Source organism: Schistocerca piceifrons, chromosome 3 (assembly GCF_021461385.2).
Source record: "Schistocerca piceifrons isolate TAMUIC-IGC-003096 chromosome 3, iqSchPice1.1, whole genome shotgun sequence".
Taxonomy (NCBI): Eukaryota; Metazoa; Arthropoda; class Insecta; order Orthoptera; family Acrididae; genus Schistocerca; species Schistocerca piceifrons.
The window spans coordinates 347,100,425-347,128,006 of NC_060140.1; the positions used below are offsets into that span (position 1 = coordinate 347,100,425).

The 27,582-nt window shown below is 44.7% G+C and overlaps 1 protein-coding gene across 2 annotated transcripts in view; it reads right to left on the minus strand.

Moving 5' to 3' along the window:
* The window catches only part of LOC124789318 (monocarboxylate transporter 7-like), a 146,333-nt gene that overhangs the window by 40,157 nt on the left and 78,594 nt on the right, over positions 1-27,582 (minus strand). For both annotated transcript variants that reach the window (XM_047256634.1, XM_047256633.1), the window contains exons 2-3: positions 12,432-12,706; positions 6,959-7,085 (exon numbers count right to left, since the gene is read on the minus strand). In XM_047256634.1, coding sequence (XP_047112590.1) covers positions 6,959-7,085; positions 12,432-12,680 — 376 coding nt within the window. In that variant the 5' untranslated portion in view covers positions 12,681-12,706. The remainder of the gene's footprint in view (positions 1-6,958; positions 7,086-12,431; positions 12,707-27,582) is intronic.

Genomic DNA, 27,582 nt, shown 5'->3' on the forward strand with positions numbered 1-27,582 from the left:
CAGGAAGCCACTCCAGACAGAACTTTGCATCTGCAGGACTTAGACAAAAATATGCAAACACCGCGAGAAATTCATGCCTGGACGTAAATGGAGATGCTAGCCACAAGTGCCAGCTGTGCTGTTGTCTCTGACCAGGAACGGCACCTGTCCAACGTCCTCAATACGTCCCATGTATCAGTCGTGGTCAGGACAGCGTTCTGTGCAGTTGTGACTACATTATGTTGGAGGTCAATGCGTTCAAAAGTGGGCAAAGTTTTGATGCTGATATGGTGGGTGCTTCCGTAAGCAAGGGAGCCGAAGTGTTTGGTGATTTAACTGCATACAGGGAAAGCAGAAAAACATTACCCCCTAAGTTACCACGCGGACGATAGTGTGTGTTGAGTGATCGTGACAGACGGTCGTTGAAGAGGACAGGGACGAAAAATAAGAGACCGACAGCTGCAAAGTCACTGCATAACTTTAAACCCTTCCAACTCCAAAATACACGAAGGCGGTTCCCTAAGCAGAGAGTTGCAGGGCGAATTGGAATCCGAAAACCATTCAAACATGGTGCCGAAGCCACAAAAAACCTGCACTACGGAGCAAAGTCATTTGGACGAATTAGTGTAGTCTCACACTGGGCAGCTTCTGGACGAGTTTACGTCTCATGAGCGAAACATGACGGGGACTCGGTGATGATCTGAACAGATATGTCATGGTATTCCATGGGCCACCTGGGTACTCTGCAAGGTCGCACTGCCGCCAAGGATTGTCTTATCGTTCTGGCTGATCAGGTCGGTTCCATGTTGCATTGCTTGTTCTCCAATGGTGATGCTGTGTCCCAAGACGTTAGGACCCCTGTTCACACAGCTCGCGTCGAGCAGGACTGGTTTTATGAGCACGAGAATGAATTTTCGTGTCTCCCCTGGCCACCATAGTCACCAGATTTCAAAAGGGCTATTACTGAGCATTTGTGGTCTGCTCTGGAGAGATGGGTGCGTGATCGCTACGCACCTCCTTCATCGTTACCTGAACTTGCCACTATTTTTCAGGAAGAATGGTATAAGATTCCGTTGACAACCTCACAGAGCCTGTATTTACCCATTCAAAGAGGAGTGAAATTGCCAGTTGGTTTACTACACAGTATTGAGGTGGGTAGGACGTCAAACGGGCCGACTTGGAGCAGGAGAGGCGCCACAGGACATTTTAACTTCCACTGTCTATACTTCCACAAATAAATTCATAAAAGTTTGTCAGCATGACCAGGAAGGATTCGGGATTCACACTCATAGCAGTGGAAGATCAAAAACATAGCAAAATAAATTTTTTTATATGTGAAATTTCATCATTTTTTCGCTTACTATTGGCTACATTTGTTGCTATAGGTACATTTTTCTTCTCAAGTAAGAAATTCTTTGATGAGTTTTGCACAGCATACAAACCATACTTACAGGTGTATGAAACTCTAGAATTTTCCAAATCTATTAAAAACTGTGGTAAAAATTGAGATAATTAACTACAAAATTTGATTTCTTTCTAAACATAAAGTTTAAAACGTAACAGCTCATTCAATTTTCATAAATTAAATAGATTCTAGAGTTTCAGACACCTGTAGGTATGGTTTGTTTGCTGTGCAAAATTTATCGAACAGTCTCTTTTACTTATGAAGAAAAGTGTGCCTATAGCAACAAATGCAGCCAATAGTAAGTGAAAATATGATGAAATTTCACATGTAAAAAAATTATTTTGTTATGTTTTTGAACTTCCGCTGCTACGAGTGTGAATCCTGAATCCTTCCTGGTCATGCTGACAAAGTTTTATCAATTTGCTTGTAAAAGTATAGACAGTGGAAATTAAATGTCCTGTGGTGCCTCTCCTGCTCCAAGTCGGCCCGTTTGACGTCCTACCCCCCTTAACTGGTAATGTTTTGTGTTTTTAATGTTTCTATATCTTTTGTCCAACCCCTCTACCTGCAAAAAAGACAACGTACCGTTGACCTGCAAATGGCTCCCACCACTCGACTCACTGGAATGTCAATCGCAAAATTACACTACTGGCAATTAAAATTGCTACACCAAGAATAAATGCAGATGATAAACGTGTATTCATAGGACAAATATATTATACAAGAACTGACATGTGATTACATTTTCACGTAATTTGGGTGTATAGCTCCTGACACATCAGTACCCAGAGCAACCACCTCTGGCCGTAATAACGGCCTTGATACGCCTGGGCATTGAGTCAAACAGGGCTTGGATGGCGTGAACAGTTACAGCTGCCCATGCAGCTTCAACACGATACCACAGTTCATCAAGAGTAGTGACGGGCGTATTGTGACGGGCCAGTTGCTCGGCCAACATTGACCAGACGTTTTCAATTGGTGAGAGATCTGGAGAATGTGCTGGCCAGGGCAGCAGTCGAACATTTTCTGTATCCAGAAAGGCCCGTACGGGACTTGCAACATGCGGTCGTGCATTATCCTGCTGAATTCTAGGGTTTCACAGGGATCGAATGAAGGGTAGAGCCATGGCTCGTAACACATCTGAAATGTAACATCCACTGTTCAAAGTGTCGTCAATGCGAACAAGAGGTGACCGAGACGTGTAACAAATGGCACCCTCTACCATCACGCTGGGTGATACGCCAGTGAGACGTGGCTGCACGATTCGTTACAGCCACGCTGATAAGATGCCTGACATCTCGACTGCTACTGATACGAGTCCATTGGGATCCAGCACGGTGTTCCGCATTGCTCTCCTGAACCCACCGATTCCATATTCTGCTAGTAGTCGTTGGATCTCGACGAACGCGACCAGCAATGTCGCGATACAATAAACCGAAATCGCGATAGGCTACTATCCGACCATTATCGGAAACGTGATCGTACGCATTTCTCCTCCTTACACGAGACATCACAACAACGTTTCATCAGGCAACGCCGGTCAACTGCTGTTTGTGTATGAGAAATCGGTTGGAAACTTTCCTATTGTGAGCACCGGCGCCAACCATGTGTGAATGCTCTGAAAAGCTAATCATTTGCATATCACAGCATCTTCTTCCTGTCGGTTAAATTTCGTGTCTGTAGCACGTCATCTTCGTGGTGTAGCAATTTTAATGGCCAGTAGTGTATATGATTCATATTACATCCCAGACTGTTATTTTGCATGACAACTGATTGAACGAGTAACTGAAAAGCAAAAATAAAGCAGAATGAATATGCTTACCGTCCTGCCAATGTTCAGATCAAACTCAAGTTTTGAAATAACACACCAGAGTTGTTACAATCTGTTGTGCCACTTTTAAAGATTTTTTGATGTCCAGATATCTGGAACACCTGATGTAATTCAGTCATGTGGATCCAGAGTGAGAAAGAACGAATGTGTTCTTTTGGGATATAATGGCACATCTTCTTACCTAACTATAGCACTGGAGCCACAAATTACGTGGATCATTGGTCGGCGCACTCAGTGGGCTGCAGTTCGACATTCAGTTTAGGCACAGATCATTACATGGCTCCGAGCACTATGGGATTTAACTTCTGAGGTCATCAGCCGCCTAGAACTTAGAACGATTTAAACCTAACTAACCTAAGGACATCACACACATCAATGCCCGAGGCAGGATTCGAACCTGCGACCGTAGCGGTCGCGCGGTTCCAGACTGTAGCGCCTAGAACCGCTCGGCCACCGCGGGCGGCACAGAGATCATTAGTTTGGAGGTTTGTGTCGTTATGCAATGTCTGATAAATCAACGCGCAAGAACAAAAGCCTTGAGGAAAAAAAGAAATATTTTCACAACTTGTCCCAATGTTATAGGATGGAAAGGAAACAGCTAATGACGCGCCGCATTCGGATCGACTATCGTCCAGCACAGCAATAGGTAACATCAAGTAAGTACAATAAAATGCTGAAACAAATTAGGGGATCGTTACTGAGATTGACGACGGAGGAAACTGGAATTAGCAAGACCTCAAACATAGAGATTTGAGCGAGTTCTAGATATGTCCTCTACTAACGCTGCACAAATTGACTGATGAGCAGAAGGCAACTCAGGAAGAAACTTCTGGGAGTATCATTTGCTCATGCATCCGAAATTCACACAGTACTTTCTGTGAGTCACTTTCACAAGGGTTGTGACCTCGAGCTAGCACTTCGATCTAGAATAAGGTAGCAAATCTCCACGACTGCGGAGTACAATTATCTGCGTCGGAGGTACCCGGTCATCTACTTGTGGACAATATAAGGTGTGTCCGCCTTTGGCCTACGTAACGATTTGAACTCTGCATTTTCAGTGAGATGTATGAATGAGTATGGAGGATTTACAGACAATTCTTTCGCAAAAGCTGAAACCAGAGAGGGTAATGTTGGACACTGGGCTCTAGAAAGTCGACGATATAGTTCCTCGTAGACGTGTTCCGTTGGGGTCAGGTTGGGACTCTGAGCAGGCCAGTCCATTTCTGGAATGTTATTGTTCACAAATCATGTCTCGGAAACTGACATATGGTGGGGAGAGCGGTGTGCTGACCACATGCCCCTCCATATCAGCATCCAGTGACGTCTTTGGGCTGAGAATGACACGGCGGCCGGTCGGTACCGTTTAGCCTTCATGGCCTGTTCGGGAGGAGTTCAGTTTTTTTTTATTGTTCACAGTGCATTGCGTCACAAACGCTGGTTTATGACTGCTCGCATTGTCATGGTGATACAGTAATCGTCTCCGAACTGTGCCTCTAATGTACGCAGAACGCAACACTGTAAAATATGTTCATATCCGTCTGCAATCAGCGTTTTATTAATCGCAATAAAGGGGCCATACCCTAATAACGCAAGACACCCTGATACCATAACACCACCCGCCCCGTATTTCACTGTTAGCATTACAAATGACGGTAGGTAACGTTCTCCAGGTATTCACCAAACCCAAACCCTTCCATCGGTTTGCCACAGGGTACAGCGCCATTCATCACTCCAGATCGTTGTCTCCAGTGGTACATACACCACCTCAAGCTTCGCTTAGCGCTGACTATATAAATGTTTGGCTTAGGAGGAGCTGCTCGACCATTGTACCCTATTGGTAGCGCTTTAGAATTACCGAGTACTTTCTTCCGCTGATTTCATGCGATTCGTTACTACCACCCTCCGCGATGCTCAGTGCTCCCTGACCGTCAGAACATGAAGTCTGAATGCTCTTGGTGTAGCTGTGGCTGTTTCTTCTCGTTTCTACTTCACAGTGACATCATCAACTGTCGACTTGTGCAGCTTTAGAAACTTTGAAATGTCCTTGATAGATTTGTTACTCAGATGATATCCAATGACTACTCCGCGCCTGAAACCTCTAAGCTCTCCTGACCGACGCATTCCCTGTTACTGCTTTTCTACAGACAGAAAAATACCCCATCCCTTCTTTTACACTGGCGGAGATGATGTTTGGTTCGTAGGGCGCTCAACTGCGCGGTCATCAGCGCCAGTACGAAGTCCCAGTTCTTACATAGTCCAATTTTTACGCAGTCCAATCTAGCCGCTGTCACGAATGATGATGATAAAATGATGAGGACAGCACAAGCACCCAGTCCCCGGGCAGAGCAAAATCCTCAAATCGGCCGGGAATCGAAAACACGACCCCCTGATCCAGAGGCGGCAACGCTAGCCACTAGACCACTAACTATGGACAGTTTCTCTGGCTTGTCCGCCTGTCGTATTCCATAAGGGTATACGAACAATTTTGATCAGGAAGTGTATTTTCTTCGTACTTCCAATTTTATCTCTTACTAGTTGAAATTCACCGATCATTTTAGACACATCTTGTAGATAACGAACGCAATGTTTATTTGACGAAGACAAGGATTAAACTGCGTATAATAAGCAAGTGATAAACTGAGTGGCGTAAATACAGTATAATGATTATGATTTAACATAAACAGAAAAGCAGAAAAACATCTGAAAATCATACCACGAGTTTGTGTAGTATCCGAGAATATATTTTACTTCTAACAAGGAAATTCTATAAAATTTATGTCTAAATGAGCGTTTGACAAAAAACAAACTACCTTGCCAATTTTAACCAGTTAAGAGGAAGGAAAGACTGAGCTACACTCGACTAAGTGATTTCAGTGAGAGAGCGATGTACGACTGTAGTTTGCCATTGGTGACTGTCTACGAGTACTTTGGGTAAGATCGTTTGTGGTTTGGATTTGATGTACAAACTGGAGTGGATTCGTCCAACTGGAGTTGATTCATCTGTACTACAATTTTGGGACTAACTGTTTGTGTAACTTGTTACTGCGTGTTTTCGACTTTGTTTCTCCGTTTCTTCAATTTTTGTCTGTCAAGAACAAACGAGCCATAATCTAAGACCTTCTTTGTATCTTTGCACCGTGAGAGGATTGGCGCTGATAAGGCTCAAATCAAAAAATGGCTCTGAGCACTATGGGACTTAACATCTGAGGTCATCAATCCCCTAGAACTTAGAACTGTTTAAACCTAACTAACCTAAGGACATCACACACATCCAAGCCCGAGGCAGGATTCGAACCTGCGACCGTAGCGGTCGCGCGGCTCCAGACTGAAGCGCGTAGAACCGCTCGGCCACTTCGGCTGGCACTGATAAGGCTCTGGACTTTGGCAGGAACGAGGCTTGAATCTCCCTTCGGTCATCGAGATTAATATTTAGCGTAATTTACGTAAATAGCTTAACATGAAAAGACAAATCATTTTTCTTTTCTTTCTAATCCAATCAGAACAGCCGCTCGTTGTTAACGGGCTGTCAACCCCTTAAGCTCTTTACTGTACCTTTTATGTGGATGACACACATTTCTATATGGTTCTGAACGTAATTATCACTGATGACGATAACGATGTCGGAGTAATTAAAGAAATGTCAGCTGATTCTGGTGTCTATAATCTTGTGAGACGCTTAATTTTTGTGCAGCTACGCGTGGTCTCAACTTTAGCGATGGAAGAGGGACAGGCGTGTGGCTTACCTGAAAGAGAAGAGGTCGCCATCCAGACGCTGAGCAGGGTCGTCATGCCCTGCGAGCCTTGGCCGATCTCCTCCAGGTAGTCGGCGAACACGAACGGCGACGTCAGCGCAGGGCCCATGGTAGCTGTCTGTAAACACCAACCAGTCGCAGTGATTAAGATCTTCTAAACTGGCAGTTGCAACTTCTATCTTATATAAGCACATGGAACAGAAAATTACTCCAAATAGTCCCACACATTTCCGTTAAGGTGCAATAGGGTGCTTCAGTGTTCATCAAACCAGGAAGGTGTACATGCAGCTCAGGGAACACGGTCCTGACAATTTTCAAGAATATCGAAGAAATTTGAGAATACCTTTAGCTTTAAATAAAAGTAGAGAGACTACAAAAGCGGCTTTGGACGCTACTCTTGATAATGGACTCGACGCTTAAGAAAATGCAGATATTTCCATAGAACTTGTAGAATTCTCAAAACTGTTCAACAAAGTAAAGTGGTGCAAGACGACCGAACGCCTCAGAATAACAGGTATACCCCACAGGGAAAGAAGATATATGTGTTTAAGAACTAATAGGAAACAGTGGGTATGGAAGACAAAGGAATAAATGTCGGATTAAAAAGGTTATAGGATGCAGTCACTGTCTTCTACTATTCATCTACATCTACACTGAAGTGCCAAAGAAACTGGTATAGACACGCGTATTCAAATACAGAGATATGTAAAAAGGCAGAATACGACGCTTCGGGCGGCAACGCCTATATGAGACAGGAAGTGTCTGGCGCAGTTGTTAGATCGGTTACTGATGCTACAACTGCAGGGTATCAAGATTTAAGTCAGTTTGAACTTGGTGTTATAGTCGGCGCACGAGTGATGGGACACAGCATCTACGAAATTCCGATCAAGTGGGGATTTTCTCGTACGACCATTTCACGAGTGTACCGTGAATATCAGGAATCCGGCAAAACATCAAATCTCCGACATCTCTGCGGCCGGTAAAAGATCCTGCAAGAACGGGACCAACGACGACGAAGAGAATCGCCTAACATGAGAGGAATGCTACCCTTACGCAAATTGCTGCAGATTTCAATGCTGGGTCCTCAACAAGTGTAATCGTACGAACCATTCAACGAAACATTATCGATATGGGCTTCCGGAGCCGAAGACCCACTCGTGTACCGTTGATAACTGCACGACACAAAGCGTTACGCCTCACCTGGGCCAATCAAGACAGACATTGGACTGTTGATGACTGCGAACATGTTTCCTGGTCAGACGAATCTCGTTTGAAATTGTGTCGAGTGGATGGACCTGTACGGGTGTGGAGACAACCTCATGAATCCATGGACCCTGCATGTCAGCAGGGGACTGTTCAAGCTGGTGGAGAATCTGTGTAGTTGGCGTTGAACGGGGCCCCTCATACGTCGAGACACGAGTCTGACAGGTGACACGTACGTAAGCATCCTGTCTGATCACCTGCATTCATTCGTGTTCTTTGTGCATTACGAGGGACTTGGCAATTCCAGCAGGACAATGCGATACTCCACACGTCCAGAATTGTTACAGATTGGCTCCAGGAACACTCTTCTGAGTTTAAACACTTTGACTGGCCACCAAACTCCCCAGACAAGACCATTATTGAGTATATCTGGGATGCTTTGCAACGTGCTGTTCAGAAGAGATCTCTATACCCTCGTATACTTACATGATTACTCTGCAATTTACAGTTAAGTGCCTGACAGAGCGTTCATCGAACCACCTTAAACCTATTTCTCTGTCGTTCCACTCTCGAACAGAGCACAGAACACTTGAATCTGCCCCTACGAGTTCTGATTTCTCTTGTTTTATTACGATGATAATTTATCCCTTTGTAGGTGGGCGTTAACAAAAGTTGGTGATTGAAATGAGAAACTCCTTTGTTTTAATAATTGCCACCCCAATTCGTGTATCATACCCGTGGGACATTTTCTCTTACTTCATCATAATACAAAACGAGCTGCTCTTCTTTGAACTTTTGCGATTTCCTCCGTCAATCCTATCTGATGCGGATCCCACACCGCTGAGCGTTACTCTAGAAGCGGGCGGAAAATCGTAGTGTAAGCAGTCTTTTTAATAGGCCTCTTACGTCCTCAGTGTTCTACTAATAAATAGCAATCTTTAGTTTACTTTCCCCACAACATTATCTATGAGATAGTTCCAAATTAAATTATTCGTAACTGCAATTCCTAAGTCTTTAGTTAAATTTACAACCTTTACATCTGTGTGATTTATCGTGTAAGCGAAATTTACCAGACTCCTTTGATCACTCATGTGCATGACTTCACATTTTTCGTTATTTAGAGTCAATTGCCGTTTTTCGCACCATACACATATTTTGTCTAAATTATTTTCATTTCGTTTTGATTATTTGACGACTATAAAAGATGATAAACTACAGCATCATCTGTAAACAATCTAAGAGGGCTGTTCATATTGTTACCTAAGTAGAAGTATTCTGTATGTATTGGCTCACTTTGGCTCACTAGCTCACTCACGAGTTCGTTCACTAGTTCACCAAAAAGTTAGCCAGAACATACAGTATACTTCTACTATAATATATATTTTTCAGTTCAAATTCACTATTTTTTAAAAGGTGAATGTAAGAAAATAAATTTAATACATAGTTTTTGCAAAGGTAGTTAGAATTAGAGATCCAAAATTAATAATAAAAGACATTAAATTTAATTATTTTCAAAAGTAGTTGAAGCTAGGGTAGTTGAAAGTAAATTGAAGTGATTTTCTTACCTATATGAGAACAGACAATAAAGAAATAAGAGAAAAATTAGTTAAATTTGTTTTATCTGCATTTAGTTTTAACTTGTTACCTATTACCTGTTAAGTTGGGACTGTGGGTCTCACGGGGAGGGTGCAAGGGATAAATCCCTGCAGTCGCACTATCCTCCGTGCCCTCGGTGGCTCAGATGGATAGAGCGTCTGCCATGTAAGCAGGAGATGCCGGGTTCGAGTCCCTTATGCATCGGGGCACACATTTTCAACTGTCCCCGGTGATATATATCAACGTCTCGCCGCAGCTTAGGGTCTTCATTTAATTATCATTTCATTCTAAGAGAGCTGCATGGTCACCGATGGTATCTGTTCTTTCGGACATGTTTGAAAGAACTATCTGTTGTTTCGGATATGTCCGAAAGAACATATACCAACTTCATATCCCAACATAAAGGTTGATATCAGACTCTCAGTAAGGAATATGCCCTCCTCGAGGAGTAATACACATTTTGTGCCTGTTATTCTTGCTGGCTGGCAAACTGTTGAGTAGTCTCTCGGGATATTGTCCCACTCCTCTCTCAAGGTGGTTTTCAGTTCTTTCACTGTCGGGGAGGGGGTGTTCGTTGTGAAACACGTCTGCAAAGAACATTATAGGCTTGCTCTATAGGGTTTAGGCCCGGTTAGTACGTTCAGTATCTTGACTTTGCAGTGTGTCCGACACGTCAGCGGTCCTGTGTGGGCGTGTATTCTCGTCCATAAACAGAACGTCGAGACCTACCACACATGTGAAAAGACGGACATGATCGAGAGTAATCTCCGTGCAATACCTCTTTGCTTAAAGGTACCTCGCGCAGAGATCTGCAGCTTGCTCACACCATAACGCCTAGGCCATACTGATGATGTTAATGAACATTCCGTTGTGTGAAACTTGTTCCCCTCTCTCTCCTCACTAACTAGTGGTCATAATCACTTGCCACGTGTACCGTTAGCGGTTACGAGGTCTGCAGAGATCTTCCTAGGAGTGAGATGTTGTTCCTTTCCGCCACTAGGGCTAACTATCGATCCTATTGCGGTGTGGTGATCCGTCTACGTCAACCGGCATGTTTTCGGACAGCATTTTCTCCTTCACCGGCCCTTTTCAATCGCGTTATGACACTTCCGGACACACTCATTACTGTGGCCACGTCTTCGATTCGTCCAACTGCTCGCCCACGATCATAGGCGCTCAAAGACGTCTTGCAGGCATGTTACCGTACCGCATGGAAAGTCGCACTAATCGGTTCCACAACAACATTCAGCAAGCACCGTGCTATATGAACTGTCGAACGCATACAGAGTGTACTGCACAGGTTTCGCAGCAGTTATCATCGCTCGCCCTCTACTTTCCCTTTTCTTATTACTGGTCGGGTGTTCCGGAGCAGTTGTCGATTGTTCCGCATCAATTGGCAGTTGTTACTTAGCAACTGTCATGCGGTGTAGATTGAGGTGACAAAAGCCATGCGTTAGCGATATGCAGCTATACAGATAGCGGTAGTATCGCTTACGCAAGGTATAAAAGGGCAGTGCATTGGTGCAGCTGTCATTTGTATTCAGGTGATTCATGTGAAAAGGTTTCAGACGTGATTATGGCGGCACGACGGGAACTAACAGACTCTGAACGCGGAATGGTACTTGGAGGTAGGCGCACGGAACATTCCATTTCGGAAATCGCTTGGGAATTCAATATTCCGAGATCCACAGTTTCCAGAATGTGCCGAGAATATCAAATTTCATACATTACCTTTCACGACGGATTTTTCGGCTGGCGATGACCTTCACTTATCGACCGAGAGCAGTGGCGTTTGAGTAAAGTTGTTACAGCTAACGGACAAGCAACACTGCGTGGCATACCCGCAGCAATCAATGTGGAACGTACGAGGAACGTGCGGCGAAATTTTGCGTTAACGTGCTACGGCAGCAGACAAGTAGCGCGAGTGCCTTTGCTGGTAGCACAGCATCGCCTGCAGCGTCTCTCCTGGGCTTGTGACCATATCTGTTGGACCCTAGACCTCTGGAAAACTGTGGCCTCGTCAGATGAGCCTCGTTTTCAGTTGGGAAGATGGAGTTCGAGTGTGGCGCATACCCCATGAAGTCACTGACACAAGTTATCAACAAGGCACTGTGCAAGCTTTGGTGGCTCCATAATGGTGTGAGTTTTGTTTACTTGGAATGGGTCATCTGATCCAACTGAACGGATCATGAGTGAAAATGGTTGTTTGGATACTTGGAGATCATTTGCAGCCAAACGAAGACAGAGTTTTTATCGATGACAATGCGCCTTGTCACCCGGCCACAATTGCTCGCGACTGGTTTAAAGAAGATTCTGGCCAATTAGAGCGAATAATTTGGCCACCCAGAGCGCCCGACACGAATCCCACCGAAAATTTTATGGGACATAATGGAGAGGTTAGTTTGTGCAGAAAATCCTGCACTGGCAGAAGTTTCGCAATTATGGTTGGCTATAGAGGCAGCAGGGTTCAATATTTCTGCAGGGGCTTTCAACGACTTGCTGAGTGCATGGTACATCGAGTTGCTGCACTACGTCCGGCAAAAGGAAGTCCACCACGATATTAGGACTTCTGTAGCCTGAATTTAAATGGGCGTGTATGAGAGAGAGTGTGAAACTCTAGGCAGTGAGGGTACGAGGAGAGTAGTGTATAGGGGTGGGTACTCACGCAGATGAAGGCGACGGCGGCGGCGACGAGCCAGCTCCACCCGCCGTCGGGCGCCTGTGGTGCTGGCGGCTGCTGCTGCTGCTGCCCGCGGGCCGCCTGCGCGTGGCCCCCAGCCGCGTCTGCCGCCCTGGCCGTGACCACGGGCCGCGCCTCCTCCGCAGACTCCAGCAGCCGCTCCTGCTCGGGCTGCAGCCGCCCCTCCGCCTCCTCCCCCCACTGCTGCTGCGCTGCCTCTGCGTCCACCGCCATCGTCTACACGCTGCTTCAATCTCGCCCTGTAAAAGCAACACCCACACGTCATACGATACTTCTCTTTTTCTACCAATCACTGTGCAACATCTGAGTCTACTGAGAACAGGATGTCGTCACTGATGATAATAATTCCATAGTTAACAATAACTTATGTTCTATGACTTTTTTTTTCTTCTAAATTATCTTTATTCATCAAAACCAATATTATACAATATAACCCACCACCTAAAGACATTAGCGGGTCGAAGTTACACACAAAGTTACAATTCCTAGCAGCATTTACCAAAATCCGAAGAAATTCTGGTCGTATGTAAAGTACACAAGCGGCAAGACGCAGTCAATACCTTCGCTGCGCAGTGCCGATGGTACTGTTACCGACGACTGTGCCGCTAAAGCGGAGTTATTGAACGCAGTTTTCCGAAATTCCTTCACCAGGGAAGACGAATGGAATATTCCAGAATTTGAAACACGAACAGCTGCTAGCATGAGTTTCTTAGAAGTAGATACCTTAGGGGTTGCGAAGCAACTCAAATCGCTTGATACGGGCAAGTCTTCATGTCCAGATTGTATACCGATTAGGTTCCTTTCAGATTACGCTGATACAATAGCTCCCTACTTAGCAATCATATACAACCGCTCGCTCACCCATAGATCTGTACTTACAGATTTGAAAATTGCGCAGGTCGCAGCAGAGTTTAAGAAGGGAAGTTGGAGTAATCCATCGAACTACAGACCTATATCATTGACGTCGGTTTGCAATAGGGTTTTGGAGCATATACTGTATTCAAACATTATGAATCACCTCGAAGGGAACGATCTATTGATACGTAATCAGCATGGTTTCAGAAAACATCGTTTTTGTGCAACGCTCTTTATTCGCGCGAATTAATGGCCGCTATCGACAGGGGATCTCAAGTTGATTCCGTATTTCTAGATTTCCGGAAAGCTTTTGACACCCTTCCTCACAAGCGACTTCTAATCAAGCTGCGGGCCTACGGGGTATTGTCTCAGTTGTGCGACTGGATTCGTGATTTCCTGTCAGGAAGGTCGCAGTTCGTAGTAATAGACGGCAAATCATCGAGTAAAACTGAAGTGATATCAGGTGTTCCCCAGGGAAGCGTCCTGGGACCTCTGCTGTTCCTGATCTATATAAATGACCTGGGTGACAATCTGAGCAGTTCTCTTAGGTTGTTCGCAGATGATGCTGTAATTTACCGTCTAGTAAGGCCATCCGAAGACCAGCATCAGTTGCAAAGCGATTTAGAAAAGATTGCTGTATGGTGTGGCAGGTGGCAGTTGACGCTAAATAACGAAAAGTGTGAGGTGATCCACATGAGTTCCAAAAGAAATCCGTTGGAATTCGATTACTCGATAAATAGTACAATTCTCAAGGCTGTCAATTCAACTAAGTACCTGGGTATTAAAATTACGAACAGCTTCAGTTGGAAAGACTACATAGATGACATTGTGGGAAAGGCGAGCCAAAGGTTGCGTTTCATTGGCAGGACACTTAGTCACTAAAGAGACAGCTTACACTACACTCGTTCGTCCTCTGTTAGAATATTGCTGCGCTGTGTGCGATCCTTTCCAGGTGGGATTGACGGAGGACATCTAAAGGGTACAAAAACGGGCAGCTCGTTTTGTATTATCACGTAATAGGGGAGAGAGTGTGGCAGATATGATACGCGAGTTGGGATGGAAGTCATTAAAGCAAAGACGTTTTTCGTCGCGGCGAGATCTATTTACGAAATTTCAGTCACCAACTTTCTCTTCCGAATGTGAAAATATTTTGTTGAGCCCAACCTACATAGCCTCCCCCCATGAACCATGGACCTTGCCGTTGGTGGGGAGGCTTGCGTGCCTCAGCGATACAGATAGCCGTACCGTAGGTGCAACCACAACGGAGGGGTATCTGTTGAGAGGCCAGACAAACGTGTGGTTCCTGAAGAGGGGCAGCAGCCTTTTCAGTAGTTGCAAGGGCAATAGTCTGGATGATTGACTGATCTGGCCTTGTAACAATAACGAAAACGGCCTTGCTGTGCTGGTACTGCGAACGGTTGAAAGCAAGGGGAAACTACGGCCGTAATTTTTCCCGAGGGCATGCAGCTTTACTGTATGATTAAATGATGATGGCGTCCTCTTGGGTAAAATATTCCGGAGGTAAAATAGTCCCCCATTCGGATCTCCGAGCGGGGACTACTCAAGAGGATGTCGTTATCAGGAGAAAGAAAACTGGCGTTCTACGGAGCGGAGCGTGGAATGTCAGATCACTTAATCGGGCAGGTAGATTAGAAAATTTAAAAAGGGAAATGGATAGGTTAAAGTTAGATATAGTGGGAATTAGTGAAGTTCGGTGTCAGGAGGAACAAGACTTCTGGTCAGGTGACTACAGGGTTATAAACACAAAATCAATTAGGGGTAATGCAGGAGTAGGTTTAATAATGAATAGGAAAATAGGAATGCGGGTAAGCTACTACAAACAGCATAGTGAACGCATTATTGTGGCCAAGATAGATACGAAGCCCACACCTACTACAGTAGTACAAGTTTATATGCCAACTAGCTCTGCAGATGACGAAGAAATTGAAGAAATGTACGATGAAATAAAAGAAATTATTCAGATAGTGAAGGCTGACGAAAATTTAATAGTCATGGGTGACTGGAATTCGGTAGTTGGAAAAGGGAGAGAAGGAAACGTAGTAGGTGAATATGGATTTGGGCTAAGAAATGAAAGAGGAAGCCGCCTGGTAGAATTTTGCACAGAGGACAGCTTAATCATAGCTAACACTTGGTTTAAGAATCATGAAAGAAGGCTGTATACATGGAATAACCCTGGAGATACTAAAAGGTATCAGATAGATTATATAATGGTAAGACAGAGATTTAGGAACCAGGTTTTAAATTGTAAGAAATTTCCAGGGGCAGATGTGGACTCTGACCACAATCTGTTGGTTATGACATGTAGATTAAAACTGAAGAAATTGCAAAAAGGTGGGAACTTAAGGAGATGGGACCCGGATAAACTGAAAGAACCAGAGGTTGTACAGAGTTTCAGGGAGAGCATAAGGGAACAATTGACAGGAATGGGGGAAAGAAATGCAGTAGAAGAAGAATTGGTAGCTTTGAGGGATGAAGTAGTGAAGGCAGCAGAGGATCAAGTCCGTAAAAAGACGAGGGCTAGTAGAAATCCTTGGGTAACAGAAGAAATATTGAATTTAATTGATGAAAGGAGAAAATATAAAAATGCAGTAAATGAAGCAGGCAAAAAGGAATACAAACGTCTCAAAAATGAGATCGACAGGAAGTGCAAAATGGCTAAGCAGGAATGGCTAGAGGACAAATGTAAGGATGTAGAGGCTTATCTCACTAGGGGTAAGATAGATACTGCCTACAGGAAAATTAAAGAGATCTTTGAAGAAAAGACCACCACTTGCATGAATATCAAGAGCTCAGATAGAAACCCAGTTCTAAGCAAAGAAGGGAAAGCAGAAAGGTGGAAGGAGTTTATGGAGGGTCTACTCAGGGGCGATGTTCTTGAGGAAAATATTATGGAAATGGAAGAGGAGGTAGATGAAGATGAAACGGGAGATACGATACTGCGTGAAGAGTTTGACAAAGCACTGAAAGACCTGAGTCGAAACAAGGCCCCCGGAGTAGACAACATTCCATTGGAACTACTGACGGCCTTGGGAGAGCCAGTCCTGACAAAACTCTACCATATGGTGAGCAAGATGTATGAAACAGGCGAAACACCCTCAGACTTCAAGAAGAATATAATAATTCCAATCCCAAAGAAAGCCGGTGTTGACAGATGTGAAAATTACCGAACAATCAGTTTAATAAGCCACAGCTGCAAAATACTAACACGAATTCTTTACAGACGAATGGAAAAACTAGTAGAAGCCGACCTCGGGGAATATCAGTTTGGATTCCGTAGAAATGTTGGAACACGTGAGGCAATACTGACCTTACGACTTATCTTAGAAGAAAGATTAAGGAAAGGCAAACCTACGTTTCTAGCATTTGTAGACTTAGAGAAAGCTTTTGACAATGTTGACTGGAATACTCTCTTTCAAATTCTAAAGGTGGCAGGGGTAAAATACAGGGAGCGAAAGGTTATTTAAAATTTGTACAGAAACCAGATGACAATTATAAAAGTCGGGGGACATGAAAGGGAAGCAGTTGTTGGGAAGGGGGTAAGACAGGGTTGTAGCCGTTCCCCGATGTTATTCAATCTGTATATTGAGCAAGCAGTAAGGGAAACAAAAGAAAAATTCGGAGTAGGTATTAAAATCCATGGATAAGAAATAAAAACATTGAGGTTCGCCGATGACATTGCAATTTTGTCAGAGACAGGAAAGGACTTGGAAGAGCAGTTGAATGGAATGGATAGCGTCTTGAAAGGAGGATATAAGATGAACATCAACAAAAGCAAAACACGGATAATGGAATGTAGTCTAATTAAGTCGGGTGATGCTGACGGAATTAGATTAGGAAATGAGACACTTAAAGTAGTAAAGGAGTTTTGCTATTTGGGGAGCAAAATAACTGATAGTGGTCGAAGTAGAGAGGATATAAAATGTAGACTGGCAATGGCAAGCAAAGTGTTTCTGAAAAAGAGAAATTTGTTAACATCGAGTATAGATGTGTCAGGAAGTCATTTCTGAAAGTATTTGTATGGAGTGTAGCCACGTATGGAAGTGAAACATGGACGATAAATAGTTTGGACAAGAAGAGAATAGAAGCTTTCGAAATGTGGTGCTACAGAAGAATGCTGAAGATTAGATGGGTAGATCACATAACTAATGAGGAATTATTGAATAGGATTAGGGAGAAGAGAAGTTTGTGGCACAACTTGACCAGAAGAAGGGATCGGTTGGTAGGACATGTTCTGAGGCATCAAGGGATCAGCAATTTAGTATTGGAGGGCAGCGTGGAGGGTAAAAATCGTAGAGGGAGACCAAGAGATGAATACACTAAGCAGATTCAGAAGGATGTAGGTTGCAGTAGGTACTGGGAGATGAAGAAGCTTGCACAGGATAGAGTAGCATGGAGAGCTGCATCAAACCACTCTCAGGACTGAAGACCACAACAACAACAATGATCATTAAAATGATCATAAAAATAAAAGAAGAGAAATCAGAGCTCGAACAGAAAGGTTTAGGTGTTCGTTTTTCCCGCGCGCTGTTCGGGAGTGGAATGGTAGAGAGATAGTATGATTGTGGTTCGATGAACCCTCTGCCAAGCACTTAAATATGAATTGCAGAGTAATCATGTAGATGTAGATGTAGAAACTCTATTTACATATTGTTAGTATCAACTACAGGATGGGAAGTTAGTTCTATGGGTATTCCTACTATTTGATCTACTGTTAGTCTACCATGCTATCTTCTCTATCCTACTCTACTAACAATTACATCCTGCAGCGTTACAGGTGTGCCAGTAAGAAGATATATCTCTTGGCCGTGCCCACCGAGCCAATCCCAGTGGGCGTGCCCCTGGCACTGAGTTGGCCTTAACGGAAACCGCTGAAGGTCTTTTAAAAAATATCCTACTATCTATTTCCTAAAAGTAATTCTATCTACTAGGTCGTAATCAGTGTGCTTTGTCTGTAGTCGGTAAGTTCGCACCCTCCCCATAGTCCTGGATGCGACGGATGCCGATCGTCATGGCGGTCGGCCAGTGCGCATCCTGGCGGAATGGGATGGTGCGTGATGTCACGTTTTGGTTCTTTCACTACTCAATCTCCCTATGATATTTTCTCAGAACTTTGGCGGATACCTCGCTGGCCAATTTATCAACGATAGTGAAGGTGATTGGGTCCGTAATCAGATGGAAGGTATCTGTATTTGGCAGTGAATTCCTTAACTCAGCGGCAACGTCGTCGAAAAGGGGACACTCGTAGACCACGTGGTCCGGTGTACCTATCCCGGGAACACAGTCACACAAGGGTGTCGCTCTTTTCCCGAAACGGCAGAGATATGCCGGGTACGGGCCATGCCCAGTGAGGAAGTGCAGCAATCCCTTGCTAGGCTGAAAATGCTTCATTCTCAATCTTTCTTGGACGTTTGGTAAAAGTTGGTATGTTCTTCTCCCTGTCTCATCCCCATCCCAGATTTCTTGCCAGAGTTCTATCTCCCTTCTTTTAATTGACATTTTATCCCCCACTCTGACCCCATAATGTCCCCGGTTTTTTCGATCTGCCCCTTTTTTACCCTGTACCATGCGGCCTGCTCCCTGATTTTTACATCTATGGGGCACAGCCCCATGAGAATCAACAATGCTCCCCCTGGTGATGTACGATATGCCCCGACTGAGCGCAGTAGCATGTTCCGCTGCACTCTCCTCATGGCCATAGTAGGAACGACCGTTGTGAGCCTTTGAGATCCCAGACTCCGGACCCGTAGCCCACGATGGAGACAAGGATTGTGTTGTGATCGAGTTTGATGAGGTTTGGTGGGAGATGAAATCGCCTATGCCCTATAGTGACAAGGTAATTTAGTACTTCTAGTGACCTATGTGTTGTGACTTCAATGTGCCGGGCAAAGCTCCATTTTTCGTCTAGTACTACTCCTAAGTGTCTTGCTTCCCGACGACGTATCACTGGCGTGCCATCCAACCTGACTGTAGGGTTTCTGGCCAATTGGCCTTTTAGGAGTAAGTAGGTAGATTTATTTGATGCGACTTTCTGTTTAGTTCTGTGGCACTGTAAGTAGGCTGTTTAGGTTCTTATATTGGTAACGCCACCGCCACGTAGCTCTCTGTATGAAAATCACCGGCTGTGCTGCGTGCAGTCTGTGGCTGGTTTGCATTGTTGATGGCTATTGTAGTGTTGGGCAGTTGGCTGTTAACTGCGCGTAGCGTTGCGCAGTTGGAGGTGAGCCGCCAGTAGTGGTGGATGTGGGGAGAGAGATGGCGGAATTTTGAGAGTGGATGATCTGGACGTGTGTCCATCAGAGACAGTACATTTGTAAGACTGGATGTCATGAACTGCTATATATATTATGACTTTTGAACACTATTAAGGTAAATACATTGTTTGTTTTCTATCAAAATCTTTCATTTGCTAACTATGCCTATCAGTAGTTAGTGCCTTTAGTAGTTAGAATCTTTTATTTAGCTGGCAGTAGTGGCGCTCGCTGTATTGCAGTAGTTCGAGTAACGAAGATTTTTGTGTGGTAAGTGATTTGTGAAAGGTGTAGGTTAATGTTAGTCATATGAAACGTCCCCTTAGAAATATTATAAATGACTGTGCTTAAACTGACACACAATATTTTTAGCGCAACGCAATCCGACTTTCAATAATCCCTACAAAAGAATGGCCCTGACTAACATTAACCTATACCTTTCACAAATCACTCACCTCACAAAAATCTGCGTTACTCGAACTACTGCAATACAGCGAGCGCCACTACTGCCAGCTAAATAAAAGATTCTAACTACTAAAGGCACTAACTACTGATAGGCATAGTTAGCAAATGAAAGATTTTGATAGAAAACAAACAATGTATTTACCTTAATAGTGTTCAAAAGTCATAATATATATAGCAGTTCATGACATCCAGTCTTACAAATGTACTGTCTCTGATGGACACACGTCCAGATCATCCGCTCTCAAAATTCCGCCATCTCTCTCCCCACATCCACCACTGCTGGCGGCTCACTTCCAACTGCGCAACGCTACGCGCTGTTAACAGCCAACTGCCCAACACTACAATAGCCAACAACACTGCAAACCAGCCACAGACTGCAAGCAGCACAGCCAGTGATTTTCATACAGAGCGCTACGTGGCGGTGGCGTTACCAATATAAGAACCTAAACAGCCTACTTACAGCACCACTGTGATAGTATTGTCATGGTCCTATCTATTTTCGGCTCTAATTCCTCTCGGCTACGGCCGTCAACGAACAGGAGGAGGTCATCAGCGTAGGCTATCACCTCTAGTACATCTGCACAGTTCTCCAGGGTGTCAAGGAGAGACTCCATATTGACATCCCAAAAGAGTGGCTTCTACGAGGTTTCGGGATTGCAGCCGGATCATGTTGGCTTCCTGCCACAATATTTCGGCTGGCAACCGTCCAGCCATTTTCAGGTGAGTGTCAGTGGCGGACAGTTACCTGAAAATGACTGGACGGTTGCCAGCCGATATATTGTGGCAAGAAGTCAACACGATCCTGCTACAATCCCGAAACCTTATAGAATACTCAGTATGCCGGAAAAACTTCAATAAGCACAATAATTTATGTGTTATAGTACTGATGTCACATACCTGCACATACAGACATAATGACCTTTCTATACTCTGAGAAGCTCATCTGGAGAAACCAGCACGGTTTTAGGAAACAGCGGTCATGCGAGACACAGCTGGCCGTCTTTGTGCATGATGTGCAACAGGCTCTAGGTACCGGCTCCCAGGTTGATGCCATATTTCTCGACTTTGTCAAGGCGTTCGACTCAATTTCTCACTGTCGCTTGCTCCAAAAAGTACGCTCTTACGGTCTATCCGATGACATTTGCGGTTGGATAGGAAGTTTCCTAACAGACATGGAGCAATATATCGTCCTGAACGGGGTGACTTCAACAGAAACCAGCATAACTTCAGGTGCGCCCCAGGCAGCGTAATAGGTCCGCTGCTTTTTACGATTTACATAAACGATCTGGTTGATGGTATTGACAGCGGCATTAGACTGTTTGCCAATGATGCTGTAGTCTACAGGAAAGTAGTATCACACGCAAGTTGTGAACAAATCAATGAGAATTTGCAGAAAATAAATGCGTGGTGTAATGACTGGCAGTTATCTCTCAATATTAGTAAGGGTAACCTATTGCGTATAACAAGGCGAAAATCCCCGTTAATGTACGAGTACAATATAAATTCCCAGTCTTTGGAAGCGGTAACACCCGTCAAGTATCTGGGTGTGACTATTCGAAATGGCTTCAGATGGAATGATCAGATTACACAAGTAACGGGTAAGGCAAACTCTAGATTGCGGTTTATTGGTAGAATCCTGAAGCGATGCAGTCCTTCAACAAGGAAATAGCTTCGTCCAGTCTTGGAGTATTGTTCGTCTATTGGGTCTGATTCAAGCGATTGAGAAGATCCAACGTAGAGCGGCAAATTCGTGACTGGTACAGTTAGTCATCGCGAGAGCGTTACAAATCTCATAGAAAGTTTGAAGTGGGACACACTTGCAGATAGACGGCGTGCTAAACTGAAGTGGCTGCTCAGTAAATTCCGAAATCCGATCTTCACCAAGGATGTAGAGCATATATTATTACCACAAACCTTCAAATCGCGCAATGATCACGATTCAAAGATAAGGGAAATTAGAGCTCGTACTGAGGCGTTCAGACAGTCCTTTTTCCCTCGCGCGATCCACGAGTGGAACAGAGTTGGGGAGGGGGGGGGAGGGGGGGGGGAATGTAACTTTGGCGCGAATTGTGCCCTCCGCCACACAACGCTTGGTGGCTAGCGGAGTATATATGTAGATGTAGATATGTAGTTGTAGATGTAGATGTAGGCTGCATGAAATGTAAGCAGCAAGTTCAGGTTCATGAGGCCTTACGCCACGGCGGTACGTCGACGATGTTGCACGCCCCATTTCGTTGGCCTTCATCATGAGTCATCACAGGCTTGCATTTCATCGAGATAATGCCTGCCCGCGCACGGCGAGAGCTTCTGCTGCTTCTCTTCGTGGTAGCCAAACCCTATCTTGGCCAGCAAGATCGCCGGATCCCTCTCCAGCTGAGAACGTTTGGAGCATTTAGGGCCCTCCAACCAGCGCCAATTGGACATAATTGGGCATAATATCCCTCAGGAGGACAACCAACAATTCTTTCAAACAGTTCCAATCCGATGAACTACTTGAGTGACTGAGTTTCTCAATTTGCGAAACTCTTTCTCTTGAATAAATCATCCAGTTTTTCTGAAATTTTGCTTATTTGTTTGTCTATACTCGTACATCACTTATACCGATTTCCGTCCCATTAGGATAATCCCTTCGGGGAGCGTTGGTTTTTTTCCTAGCGGCCCTCCCACACTTTCCTGGGGCACTCGTGATGATCACCTTATCTGTGATGAACAGTTGCTGTCCAGGACAACGTAGTGGGTTCTCTGTGAAGTCTTCGAGCCACTCAAACATCTAGAAATCTATTCCGTATGCTCTTACCTTCTTTAACAGTCTCGGTGATGCACTGTCTCAAACGCTTTTCGGAAATCTTGGAATATGGAATAAGCCTGTTGGAGTTCATATACTGAAGAGCCAAAAGAACTGGTACAGTTGCCTATCATGTAGGGCTACCGCGAGCACGCAGAAGTGCCGCTTCACGACGTGGCATGGACTACACTAAAGTCTGAAGTAGTGCTGGAGGGAATTGACAACATGAATCCAGCAGGGGTGTCCATAAATCCGTAAAAGTCCGAGGGAGTGGAGATCTCTTCTAAACAGCACTTTGCAAGCCATCCTACATATGCTCAATAACGTTAAATTCTGGGACTTTAGTGACAAGCGAAAGTGTTTAACTCAGAAGAGTGTTACTGGAGCCACTCTGTAGTAGTTCTGGACCTGTCGGGTATCGCATTGTCCTGCTGAAATTGCCCAAGTCCGTCGGAATTCACAATGGACATGAGTGGATGCAGGTAGTCAGACAGGATGCTTACGTACGTGTCACCTTTCAGAGTCGTGTCTAGACGTATCAGGGATCCCATATGACTCCAACTGCACACGCCCCACGCCATTACAGAGCATCAACCAGCTTCCATAGCCCCCTGCTAACATGCAGGGTCCATGGATTCATGAGGTTGTCTCCATACCCACATACGTCCATCGACTCGATATAATTTGAAACGAGGCTCGTCCGACCGGCAACATGTTTCCAGGCATCAGTAGACCAATGTCAGTGTTGACAGGCCCACGCGAGGCGTAAAGCTTTGTGTCGTGCAGTCATCAAGAGTACATGAGTGTGCCTTCGACTCCGAAAGCCCATATCAACGATGTTTCGTTGAATTGTACCGGATTCCTAATATTAACACTACACTCGCGAAGTGATCGTATGGGAAAATCCCCACTTCATCGCTGCCTCGGAGATGCTATGTCCCGTCGGTCGTGCGCCAACTGTAACACCACGATGAAACTCACTTATATCTTGATAATGTGTCATTGTAGAAGCAGTAAACGATCTTGCAGCTGCGCCGGACACACGTTGTCTTACATAGACGTTGCCGACCGCAGCGCCATATTCTGACTGTATTTGAATACGCATGCCTATACTAGTTTCTTTGGTGCTTCTGTGTACATGGTCTGCAGGATGTCGTGCGAGAAAAGGGTAAGCAGAGTTTCCCACGAGAGATGCATTGTAAATCTGTGCTGATATGCGGACAGAAGCTTTTCTGTCTCAAGGAATTTCACACATAAATCATTCAAGATAGGAGGAAGAAAAGGGTCGGGCATAAATTTTTAACCTGTTTAATGCACATCGATTTCAACTACTGTGTAGCTATCTTCAGTGCAATTTTATCCAAGTCATGTGACTTGTCGTAAAAAAATCGAACATGATACCACGTTGACATTGGAGATAACCGAGAGTTAACTGAACTTGCTGCTTACATTTCATGCAGCCTACATCTACATCTACAACTACATATCTACATCTACATATATACTCCGCTAGCCACCAAGCGTTGTGTGGCGGAGGGCACAATTCGCGCCAAAGTCACATTCCCCCCCCCCCTCCCCCACCCTCCCCAACTCTGTTCCACTCGTGGATCGCGCGAGGGAAAAAGGACTGTCTGAACGCCTCAGTACGAGCTCTAATTTCCCTTATCTTTGAATCGTGATCATTGCGCGATTTGAAGGTTGGTGGTAATAATAAATGCTCTACATCCTTGGTGAAGATCGGATTTCGGGATTTACTGAGCAGCCACTTCAGTTTAGCACGCCGTCTATCTGCAAGTGTGTCCCACTTCAAACTTTCTATGAGATTTGTAACGCTCTCGCGATGACTAAATGTACCAGTCACGAATTTGCCGCTCTACTTTGGATCTTCTCAATCGCTTGAATCAGACCCAACAGACGAACAATACTCCAAGACTGGACGAAGCTATTTCCTTGTTGAAGGACTGCATCGCTTCAGGATTCTACCAATAATGAGGCCTAAATAAATGTAAACAAATATAGGGTGAACATAAGACGAATGTACTCCCAAAAACGCGTTCGCGTGTCGTGTCGGGAAAGGGGTTTCACTCATATTGGTACTTTACCCCATAAACATTAACGTCGTGGACGCTGTAATTTTGACTTCATATGCTAAGAGCGCTGCTGTAGCGCCACGTGACGAGATGGCTTCCGAAGTTAAGTATGCGAAGGAGGCAACGGAGGTTGCCCATGCCTGAACTAAGCGTAATGCTGTAAAATAGTACGAAATAGAACGAGCACATAAGGACGACAGAAAGGAAGCCGAATGGTCGACTTCAGTTTGTTGGATGAATTTTGGGAATGTGCAGCTTATCCACATAGGAGACTGCGTATTCCACACTTGTGCGACCCATTCTAGAGTACTTCTCGAGATTTTGGGATCCCCACCAGGTTGGATTAAAGAAAAACATCGGAGCAAATTAGAGGCGTGGTGCTACATTTATTACTGTTGTGTTCGATCAACACGCGAGCGTTACAGAAATGCTTCGGGAACTAAAACAGGAATAGGTTGGAGGGAAAACGAGGTTCTTTTCGCAAAACAATGTGGCGAAAATTAGAGAAAGTGCGTTTGTAGCTGACTGCAGAATGACTCTACCACCACAAATGTACATTGCACGTAAGGACCGCGATGAAAAGATAAGAGAAATCAGGGTTTTTAGTGCCATTCTCCTTACGAGACAGCTGTCAGGAGATAACTGGATATCCACGTTCCCCGGAGACAGAGAGGTCGGAGATGCCTGGTGGAGTGGTCACCAAATTTCCCGGGTTTAAGTCCATTGGATTTCTATCTGTGGATACACGTGAAGGCATTTGTACGTGCTGATACTACTTTAAATTTCTGCTTAGCCACCTGTTTTTATTTTAGAAGTGTGGTTCCACAGTTAAGGACTAACCTGTACCACATTACTGTGATGATCTGAACACGCCAAAGGCCTATCGTAGTTCGTGGTGTATGCGAAATACCGCTTTAATTTTTCCAGAAGTCGCTGCTAGAGAATGCCTTGCCGCAGCAAGCGATAGGTGTCGAGTAAAACCGGCTGCAGAGTTACGTAAGCCGTCGCTAAGTTGCTGACCCGGTGGCTCCGCCTCGTGCTGGGTAGGCACTTGCAGTCTGGTGGAGCGAAGTCACTGACTCCGCTCTGGGGAACGTGTAGCCGGGAGACAAGGTCGCCGAACCAGCGTGTCCGCCCTAATGTCGCCATTTCACGGGTCAGAGCCTCATGCTTGCCTTAAGACTGCGCGGTGGTTCTCAGCCGAACAAAGACGACGGTGCAGTAGCACTGCCGAACACACTCCGACCGCCGCGCGGGCTTGGCCGTGCGGTCTCAGGCGCCGCAGTCATGGACTGTGCGGCTGGTCCCGGCGGAGGTTCGAGTCCTCCCTCGGGCATGGGTGTGTGTGTTTGTCCTTGGGATAATTTAGTTTAAGTAGTGTGTAAACTTAGGGACTGACAACCTTAGCTGTTAAGTCCCATAAGATTTCACACACATTTCAACATTTTGAACACTCCGACCTTCGACACACCAAGAAAAGTGAGAATTTCATCCATTTCGTGGTTCATAGCGGTCAGCCTGGTGGCATGGAAATGAGACACAGCGAACTCTTTAACAGTTTTCATGAAAACTGCTAGCGTTATAGGATGCTTGCTTTATTGTAATTCCAGTCTTTGATAGCAATGCTTATTTGTAATCTGTGATATGTGAATGTTGTGATGTAATGTAACGGTTTAGCGTAGACGATCATGATAAGTGCCTATACAATTCAGACTGCCATTGCCGACGTTTATGATAAAGAGGGAGAAAGAAAAAGAGAGAGAGACAGAGAGAGAGAGAGAGAGAGAGAGAGAGAGAGAGAGAAGTGGCTGAAACTTGGTTCTGAGTAACGAGGACAGATGGTAGATGACCTTTTGCCCAAAGTGCCCGCTGCTTAAACCACTTCCCTTCCCTCCATCGTCAACGATGTACCAAAAATATTCCCCTCACAGGCTGTGAAAGAAGCGATCTCATTTTTGAGACGTTTGTATTCCTTTTTACCTGCTTCACTTACTGCATTTTTGTATTTTCTCCTTTCATCAATTAAATTCAGAATCTTTTCTGTTACCCAAGGATTTCTACTAGCCCTCGTATTTTTACCTACTTGATCCTCTGTTGCCTTCACTATTTCATTCCTCAAAGCTACCCATTCTTCTTCTACTGTATTTCTTTCCCCCATTCCTGTCAATTATTCCCTTATGCTCTCCCTGAAACTCTGTACAACCTCTGGTTCTTTCAGTTTATCCAGGTCCCATCTCCTTAAGTTCCCACCTTTTTGCAGTTTCTTCAGTATTAATCTACAGTTCATAACCAATAGATTGTGGTCAGAGTCCACATCTGCCCCTGGAAATGTCTTACAATTTAAAACGTGGTTTCTAAATCTCTGTCTTACCATTATATAATCTATCTGAAACGTTCTAGTATCTCCAGGGTTCTTCCATGAATACAACTTTCTTTCATGATTATTAAACCAAGTGTTAGCTATGATTAAGTTATGCTCTGCGCAAAATTCTACCAGGCGGCTTTCTCTTGCATTTCTTAGGCTCAATCCATATTCACCTACTACGTATCGTTCTCTTCCTTTTCCTACTGTCGAATTCCAGTCACCCATGACTATTAAATTTTCGTCTCCCTTCTCTGCCTGAACAATTTCTTTTATCTCATCATACATT